Source organism: Schistocerca piceifrons, unplaced genomic scaffold (genome assembly GCF_021461385.2).
Source record: "Schistocerca piceifrons isolate TAMUIC-IGC-003096 unplaced genomic scaffold, iqSchPice1.1 HiC_scaffold_2512, whole genome shotgun sequence".
NCBI lineage: Eukaryota > Metazoa > Arthropoda > Insecta > Orthoptera > Acrididae > Schistocerca > Schistocerca piceifrons.
This window is the reverse complement of record NW_025728457.1, coordinates 1,814,473-1,824,114: the sequence shown is the minus strand read 5'-3', so window position 1 is coordinate 1,824,114 and position 9,642 is coordinate 1,814,473. Positions and strand designations below refer to the sequence as shown.

At 44.0% G+C, this 9,642-nt stretch overlaps 1 protein-coding gene across 1 annotated transcript in view; it reads right to left on the bottom strand.

The window, feature by feature from the left end:
• Positions 1 to 269: 269 nt before the first annotated feature.
• The window catches only part of LOC124743697 (poly [ADP-ribose] polymerase tankyrase-1-like), a 57,975-nt gene continuing 48,602 nt past the window's right edge, over positions 270 to 9,642 (bottom strand). The window contains exon 5 of the mRNA XM_047248868.1: positions 270 to 845. Within this exon, the coding sequence (XP_047104824.1) occupies positions 344 to 845 (502 nt within the window). The 3' untranslated portion in view covers positions 270 to 343. The remainder of the gene's footprint in view (positions 846 to 9,642) is intronic.

Here is a 9,642-nt window from a genome sequence, read left to right as displayed (position 1 = left end):
GTGATGTGGTAGACAACCAACAGTATTGCGCCATTCGTGTCTTCAAAGAGATTGAGTGCTGACGTTATCTTGAGAGAGACAGGTGGTGCTTAGTAATAGTGCAGTGTTTATCAGTTGTTACTCAGCTTTTGCAAAAACTGATTGTGAAGTATTTTACAGACTGAAGGGCTCCTCACGTTAGTTTACAGGTATCTCTCGTCGTTGTCCCGGTGTTACCAGAGTTGTCATATGCAGCACAAAATGGTATGTACAAATAAATGAACAAAGGATTGTTTTTTTGTATTCTTTATTTGAAAGGCCAACGCATATGGTGTAACTGCTTGTGCTTCCTGAATGCCGTATGTCAGCGTTGTGTCAGCATATCCACCAGCTCCTGCTTTCTGTTCTGCCTGGCGACGTCCAGGGGGGTCCTGCCACCCCCATCCCGGGCCCCCCTGTCCGCCCCCGCCAGGAGGAGCTCAGCCGCCGCTTCTGCGTGACCCCTCTCTGCCGCCCTGTGCAGCGGCGTCTGCTCCCACCGATCCCTGGCGTTGAGGTCAGCAGAGGCGCCGACCAGCAGCCGCACCACACCAGCGTGGCCACTCCCTGCAGCCCAGTGCAGGGGCGTCTGCTGCTCCAGGCTGGTCCTGGCGTCGACCTCCGCGCCGGCGCCGACGAGGCAGCTGGCCGCCGCCACGTGACCCCCGCCTGCTGCCACGTGCAGGGCGGTCCAGCTGCCCCCAAACACCCGCTCCCGCCTCGCCCCCACGTCCGCCCCCGCCGCCAGTAACTCGCGCAGCTGCTCCACCGCGCCCTGCTCGGCCGCCTCTATCAGCCTCCTCCCTCTCTCCTGTTGAGAGAGGCTCCTGCACAAAACATCGACACTCTCTCACTCTACTACACACACACACACACACACACACACACACACACACACACACACACACACACCGAATGAAAGAAACCGTCACAGACGCGAAACTTCCAGCAGCCCTCAATACACTTCTGCCTAGCCATGAGTTACAAATGTAGAAATCTTCCCTCTACGATACAGATCAACCAGCGTATGACAGACACATACCAGTATCCCACTATCGAAATCTGCAGCCGCTTCCCGTTAAAAAATTTGTGCACTGCATCTCATTACCAGCTGTTTCAACTTTTTCTCCTAATTCACTCCGAGGAGTCACCTCCTGTCACCTCAGCATCCTGCTGGTAACCGATCTTTGAGCTTCAGAGAAACACACCTCTAACGGTTACTTGTGTGTGGAGCAATCCCTTCCGACACTGGGGAAGAAAACATAGGTGACTAATCAGATATCTAAGTACAGAAATACAACTTCCTCGTCTGTTAACAAAACCTAGGTCGCAACACAGGCCAGACCACATCGAAGGAAAGGCTTAAATTGTCCAGTACAGCTGCAGTATGTGTTGTTTAAAAACCGTATCGGACGGAATGTATGCGCCAATTGTGGATGAAGTTGTACACGAACACGCATTCACACGAACAGGCACCCGCTTTTATACTTCTAAGAGATACGGGAACGCTGACATTTGATTCCTGTTTCCGTGTTTATGCAATTTACTCCGTAATGTCGTGTTTTTCTGGACAGGGCAGTCGCTGAGCTGGGAGTGGGCGGCGCCAGGCTGTGTGGCCAGACTGGGTCGCCGGGACAGCACTGCGGAGCGGAGAGGGCGCACGACTTGACGGACACACTGTACCGCGTCCAGGGCAGAGGGCGGCCAGGGCAGGCGACCCTCACAAGCGACGCCCCCTACCACCTGTCAGCGAATGTCCGACACATTTCAGTATGTGCTCAAAGCATTTAAATAAAGTGTATTCCGTCTACGTACAATTGCGAGTAGTTTGTAATTTCGACCTGAGACCAGGTGTTTCACCGTCAGGAAGCAACCGCGTGCCTTCGAGCAGAGACCAGGTCGAATGTTAGGCTGAGCCGACGGAAGCCGTGTCTGCAGACGCAGGCGGCTGCGGCGTGGCGCACGCGAGCTGCAGGGAGGGCCGAGCGTCGGCCGGGCTGCCCCCTGTACTCGGCTGACTCGCCTGCAAAGGCTGCCGCCGTCTTCTCTGATGGCCGCACGCCCGCAATCGACACACTTCGGCTGCGGGAAGGTAGTCGGCGCTACACCAGAATATTTTTAATAATGTGGCATCCAATAGATCGATATTTACTAAAATGTTGATACCGACTCTCGACATCTTGAAAAAAAAATGTGTGTCGGTGGACAAAATATCGCGACACTCCTGCGTATAAAAATAGCTGCACATTATAAATATACTGCTGGTTGTAGAGTTGTAGAACTATCGACTTATTATTACATCTTCTGTACATCAACAACCTAACAGGGCGTGTACATGGACAAGGAAAAAAAATTCACGCATTTTTCCTCGGCTTCTCGGTTAAAAATAGACTTTCTCCCGGGCCAAAATACACTTTTTCCGTGTTAAGCGACAATATGCTCTTCCTCCCCACTGTAAAACTCATCACTTCTTTGATTGTTGTACCGACGTAGAATTCCCGGCACTTTAGGAAACTAAATTCAGCGGAAAAAAAACGTTTTCCAAGACCTTTGATGTCGTGCATATGTTCCTATTATGGGGGTATACATTCGGATTCCCTCAAACACCGCATCTTACTTTCCGATGCATTGAAATCGAGATTGCGAAGAGCTTTTGTAAGCCAGCCATAGCTCATGTCACGTGATCTCGCCAGCTGATGACAGCACACGACACGCGATGTAGTCAGCCAACAGCAACATCACTCGTAAGTAGCGCCAACACACAAATAATAAAAGCTCATGGTTTAAATTAATATACACAGCGTTCACATACAATATTGGTCTCAAAGATTAATAAGCTGCAAGAGAAGCTAAGGCTGCACATACAATATTGATGATCTGTGCGCGTTTTACACTTTAATACACGTCACACTAACGTGATTGTAAAACTTTTAGTAACAACCCAAATGTCTCATCTTCTGGACTCTAAATTCCTCTAAATAGCTCGTCACCGAAGAGTTGATTTTTAAATGAGAGTCAAACGCTCTTTGATTCAATAAATTCATCGTACATTCTCGCACATAGTTCATCTTGCGTAAAAGGAAATTCACGCTGTACGTTTTTGAAACCACCATTCTCAGTATTTTCCCGCGACCTGTTAGAAATATGAGGTTCGTGTCAGCAGCTGACAGAGAGCGCCAGGTGGAAGGAGTCACCGCGCTTGCCCAGCTACGGGATGACGCAGGAGGCCCTCATGTTCGTACGTGTAAAAAACTCGGACAGATCTTACATTATGTCACGAAAGGAACAAGAGCATCGGGATTTCGTGCACCACACTCAAATGCACAATTCGCCTTAAAGCGCACATTCCCAAGTCGAGATTCCGATGTTAATTTTTTTGCAGCACCAGTACTGCATTACATCATGTTTAGTTCTTTATGATGCCATAAGTGCACTTGATGCGCAGCGAACAGTTGAAACTAGGCAATAGTGTGAAATTAAACACTTTGTTTCAAATAAATTGACTGCCTGAGCGGAAAAGATTATTAAAAGCCCAATCTCTTTAGCGAACCTTGAAAAATAACTTGATTCTTCTGCAAAGCGATTACTTCTTGACTGTCAGAGAGGTGGAAATAAAATCTGAAACTCTTAACATACAGCCTTCCTTGATTATGCGAACGTATTTTAACTCAGTTGATAGCTCCCTGTCACAAAAATCCGTTTTGCTTTAATTTAACGTGAGAGCAATAAACGAGGAGGAGACAGCAAAACCGCTGAAGGTACACACAGGCCACGTGGAGGCGACCCACCCGCCCACCACAGCTCGGGCTGCTCTCTGCACCAGCCCCGGATCCACCGCATTTCCCAAGGGCGGCTCCCAGCCACACTTCTGTAACCACAACAGGGAGCTGGGACCGCTCACACGCCACTCAACTGCGCATGCGCGAAAGGCAGCCCGCAACTCCTCAAAGCAATCCAATTCAAACAGTCGTCACGTCACGCCCATCGGAGGCAATTTGCTGTTATCGATCACTGCACAGTGTTCCTAAAGCCTTCGACATACTTTGCTGTTGGCAGAAGCTTGTATGAGCACTGTGTTTTGTTGTTGTATGTGGCGCATTTCCTTCGCAACTAAACTTTTATTTTCGTTTCTTTTCTGTCGTTCATGTTTTGTTGCTGCAGTATTAGTCTGCAGTAGCAGGATGAGAGAATTGTTTCTCACCAATCAAAATGACAAAAATTTAACTGAAAACTAAAACAACGAAAACTTCCCGCAATTCTAAACAATTCCCGCTTTCCTCACAGATCAAAAAATTCCCGGGTTTTTCGCGGATCTCCCGGGTCGTATACACCCTGAGCTAGCAGCCTGCCTATCCCCCTTACAGCGAGACTTTAAAATAAAACGTTGGACGTTCAGGCATACCGATAAACACTTTGCTAAAAACGGTACCTGCACGCAGGTGGCACAATGAAAGGCATGTGATGGGTCCATCGTGGTGTTTAGTCACACTGCGGGTTTATCCGGAACACTTCATGCCCGCTTCCCTGTTCTTTCATTTCTGCAAACCCCAGCGACCTACCAGCTGCGTTCTCTTCACCGTGAACCACCATCACCTAGTCGATTAGATCTGAGGTCATTCATCCAAACATACTCAACAGAAAGTTGCTGGCAGATTAAAATTGTGTGCCGGACCGAGACTCGAACTCGGGACCTATGCCTTTCGCGGGCAAGTGCTCTACCGACTGAGCTACCCAAGCACGACTCACGACCCACCCCCACAGCTTTAATTCCGCCAGTACCTCGTCTCCTGCCTTCCAAACTTCACAGAAGCTCTCCTTCGAACCTTGCAGAAGGATATTGCGGAGACATGGCTTAGCCACAGCCTGGGGGATGTTTCTAGAATGAATTCTATATACTCAACAGGTTCTTTTGCTATTGACTGGTGACTGGCCACTGATTTAGAATTACTACACAAGACAAACGACTGCTACATCGGAATAATGATGATGTACTTTTCACTGCGGTTTGACTTGAGTTTATTCGTATTTGGATCATAGTGGTGAAATATTGCATTAGTTTCCTTCAGCATAGTTTTATATGCTTCACGGTCATCAGGTGTGTAGTCTTCGAATGCTACTTTTTTTCGGGTTAGCAGTTTCATGAATTCATTGCTGGCACTGAAAACTGCTACCTTTGACAGAAATAGTGTCATTGTTAAACGTTAGTTCGGAACCGCCCATGTAGTGCTTTCGACTGTCAAATCTTAAGCCAAATACTGTACGACGACACCACCCAAGCATTTTGGTACTTTCAGCCCAACATAATGTGTTGTTTAGTTTCTAACAGCCTTCATGTCCTCCCGGTCTTCTTCCTCAATTTGCTACAACGAGGGCTCAAGCCTCTTACGTGTCTTTCGCGTGATCGGATCATCATCCACAAATAAACTTTCAAAAGGTTATTCCTCAGTTGTAGGCGGAATAGGACACACATTGTCATAATTCCCTTCCTAGGGAACTAGCTCTTTCAACCTCTCGATTTTTCGCTATAGCACCAGTAACTTCTTTCTCTAAAGCATTCAGTTTATCCGTCACAGGCTGGACGCCTTTCTTATACTCCTCGTATTCTAATATCGGATTCGTCTTCCACTCGTTGAACTAACTTTTCAGCTGTTCAAACGTCCTGTTTTCTTCGCTTGTTTAACAAGCTTTTAATCGTACTTTGCAAATATATTTAAGGATAAATTTTAAAGTCTCACGTTTACTGTGATTTTTATCGTCGATAAACCTTAAGAATTTAACAGAATTCGATATTGTCAACGTCACAGCCATTGACATTCTTGTAACCTTTAAAGTGTGCCTTTCAGCGTTTCATAGTCCTCGTAATTCGGCACATTGTTGTATCAATGTGGTAAAAGAATCTTACACTCGCAATGCATTTCCGTAATGAGTAAAGCAGAACACGTACTGCAGTAATTTACACGGCGCAAACCTCGGCGACATCTGTTGACGGAAGAGAGCAGCTGCTGACAACGCCGCCACATCCTGCTTCTCTTAGTGTGCCACAGATTACAACAGGGAATGCTTCGCAGCGGTTCGTGCACACAAACAGTGTCACGAAAACTGAATTAGCAGAAACACGGATTAAAAAAATATATAACGTGTAGCAAAATTTTCAACAATACTATTAAACATGGAAGGAGCAACACTTGGTAACCATTTGGTAGAGTATGACTAGTTTTAGAAACTGCAGATTTTGCTGAGAACAGATTTTCAACCTACAGTCCATAATTCGTCATAGATTTACAAAGTCCAAAGATATAGTTGTAATATTTATGTATTTTAAAAATGCATTTCACTCGGTTTATAGCGAAACACTTGATAAATGAACAGAGAATCTGGCATCAAACCTAAATTAGCAAACCTTATTCGTTGAAACGTTTGCAAACACCACATCAAAAGTAAATTTTCGGGGTGCTATATCGAAGGCATTCGGCATAAAAACAGGTGGAAGGAAAGGTAATGGCTTGTCTCCACTCCTCTTAACTGTGCACTAGAGAAAAGAGTAAAACTAGTAAGAGAGTGGAAACAAAAACTGAAAGAGCAGAAGCTATCACCAGTCAGACTGGGAACTAAAAACAAAGGTATTGAAATTCACTGTTTAGCATTTGCGAATGATTTTGCCATTCTTTCTGAAAATCTAACAAATGCTGGAATACAAATCAGTCTCTTAGAAGAAATAGCCAACAAAGCAGGTTGAATATCTTAGACAAATAAAATTTATGACAAATATAAAAAATGCTCTGGAATCCATAGCAACAGATATTGGCCAGATAAAGATGGTAAATAAATTTAAATATTTGCACTTGTGAAATAACAAGGAATATCTGCAACAAAAGATGCCTGTCTAAAAATTTGAAGACACAGCACTACAACACAGTAGAAAAACCAGAGTTTCTTTATGGAAATTAATGTTTAGTACTGAACTACGAGTTATACAAAACTGAAGTCCTAGAAAGAAATTCGAAAAATATTTGGGCCACCAAAAAATACAGAGGTATGGAAATCAAGAAGCAATGAAGAAGTTTATCGTAGCATTGAAAAAATGGAACACTACAAAAGAGGCAATTGCTATTTTTTGGACACTCACACAAAATTAACAGCAAGAGGTTAACCAAACAGATTTTTAGATATCTTTGGGACAAGAAGTCAACAATAGCCTGGACTCAGGAAGTTAGGAAAGATATGGAAAGAAACAACATGAGTGAGAAAGATGAAACATAAAGAGATTTTCAATAGGGAAGCGTAAAAAATTGAAGGATTCCAAGGCAAGAGGGAGAAAAAGACATGTCAAAATGGTCCCAGGATAGAAAAAGCATATGTAGTGAAAAGATGAAAGAATACTAAAGGAAAAAGAAAGAACAACAAAGAAGGAGGCACTGAAACTGGTGCGTGGTCCTTAGATGAGCCAAATGAAGAAAAAATTTGAAGGTTAAAGAAAATAAAACTTAAGGAATTAAGAGCCCTTGCATAAGACTTCACAATCAAAGGTTTGTACAAAATGAAGAAAGCAGCACTTGTTGAACCTATAGAATGAGTTTCCTCAGCAGCAAATGATAGTGGTTTGTTTAACTACGGAGACTTTTCTCTGAAAACTTCTCGTGAACTGAAAAAAATAGCAAGGAAAAGTAGGGTCAAAGGTTACTCTGTAGTACATACAAAGAAAGGCCTACTGGACTTGGTGAACTCAGAAAAGGAACGTTTGGAAGCAATTCGGCACATTCAATTCTCTACAGAGGTTTTCGAAGAAAAATAACGGTGCGGCTCCACGAAAACAGGAAAACTAGGCCAAATATTTCTGTTCAAAAAAGAACTGTTCACTTCAGTGAAAGAAAAGAAGCTACCGCTCGAGACCCAATCCTGTGATCGTACAGTATTGTTAAGGAAATAACGTTTGGCAGACAGCTAATATCGTTACAATCAAAGACTCTAAGAAAGGTAATCCCGAGTAACTAATGAAAGCTGTTAGAAAGGCTATACAAATGCAGTAAGAAAACTGCCCGATTTCAAGCAATGAGATGAAACGAAAATAGTTGCTGAAAACTATTTTAATCAATCAATTTCATCGAAAAGGAATTTAAATTCAACGATTCACACCTACTTGATCAGATTGAAAGAATAGTAACGTCCAATGATCCAATGAAAATATAAACACAAACACCACCAAATTTTACTTTGAGGTCTACAAAATAGGTGGAGGTAGAGGTTCAAAGTGAAACAAAAATAGTAAATATTACGAAAGATATAATTGGCAAGAGAAGTATAAACAAAATAAACAACAACGATAGCCTGTGCGGTCCTCGAGCAATGATCACTAGAAACATACTTGTGCGATGAACTGACAGATAATGACGCTCTCTACACTAGGAAAGGGAGAGCTCCGCAGGAAGGATTAGCAAAAGAGTTGTGAGCGAGACTCATAGAACTGTGAAGAAGGTTTCAGTCTGGATGATATCGACAATGCAGCAGCTTTTTTTGAATGTTCAGATTAAAGTTGTTTCCGCTGTTAATTTTAACACAGTTATGCATTCCTCTGGCGGCGAAAAGGGAACAACACTATTTGTACTTAAATAATGACCACCACAATGGCTTCAACAATATGAAGAGTTTCTTTTAGGCAGAATGTCTATTGCAAGATGTGTGACGAATCCTGCAATCACAAGGACAAATACTTCTGCAAAAAAGATACAGGAAAAATGTGCACCTTGTGTTTAAGACCAAAGCATAAAGGTAAACAGCTAAGGATTTAATGCAGAAAGTGCAAGACACACAGTAGAGTCTCGATAGTTCGAGGTAAATGGGTCCGGAACCACCTCGAACTGTCAAAAACTCGGACGATCGAAATTTACATGGGAAAAAGAAATATTGTAATATGATATTGTAAGTAATACAACTCAAATTTGAACTTTATTAAAATGAAAGTATTTACACACGCATTTGCATTAGCAGAACAACAATAATTATTTATTTAGCCAAGTAATAGTGAAGTGTGTGCGACGTTTGCTCGCGGCAGTGTCGCCTCAGGCTGCTGTCCCACGGAGCATACCGCGGCCTCGAGGCCAGCGCAGCCATCCGTGTGACTCATCACCGGTGCAGCCGCTGCCTCGTCACCCTCACACTGCCGTGGAATGTCAGCCGTGTCAATTACAGAAGAGTCTGTCACTTCCAACTGTTGGTCCGGACTTAACCACCTCCACTCGCCTCCTGCCACCTCTTCACACCCTGGCAATCCACTGATTAAATTACACAGTGGCTGATCGTCCTCATCTGCTGAATTTTCAGTTTCTGTGTCCGGCATACTTTCCTGTAGAATTTTCCTCCACGACTTAGAAATTGTGTCTGACTATTTCGCTCCAAGATTCACTAATCCAGTACATGACGTCCTTCAAAGTCACTTTCTTCAAAGCTCCTACAATGCTTTCGTTGTCTTCGGAATGCAGCATTGACTGTAGCAATCGCAATCGCCGTCGATACTTGTTTTGGACATTCCAGAACGCCCTGATCCGTGGGCTGAATGAGACAGGTGACGTTTGGTGGGAAAAACAAGGCGCGGATACCGTCACACTGCAGTTCTCCTGTACTCGGATA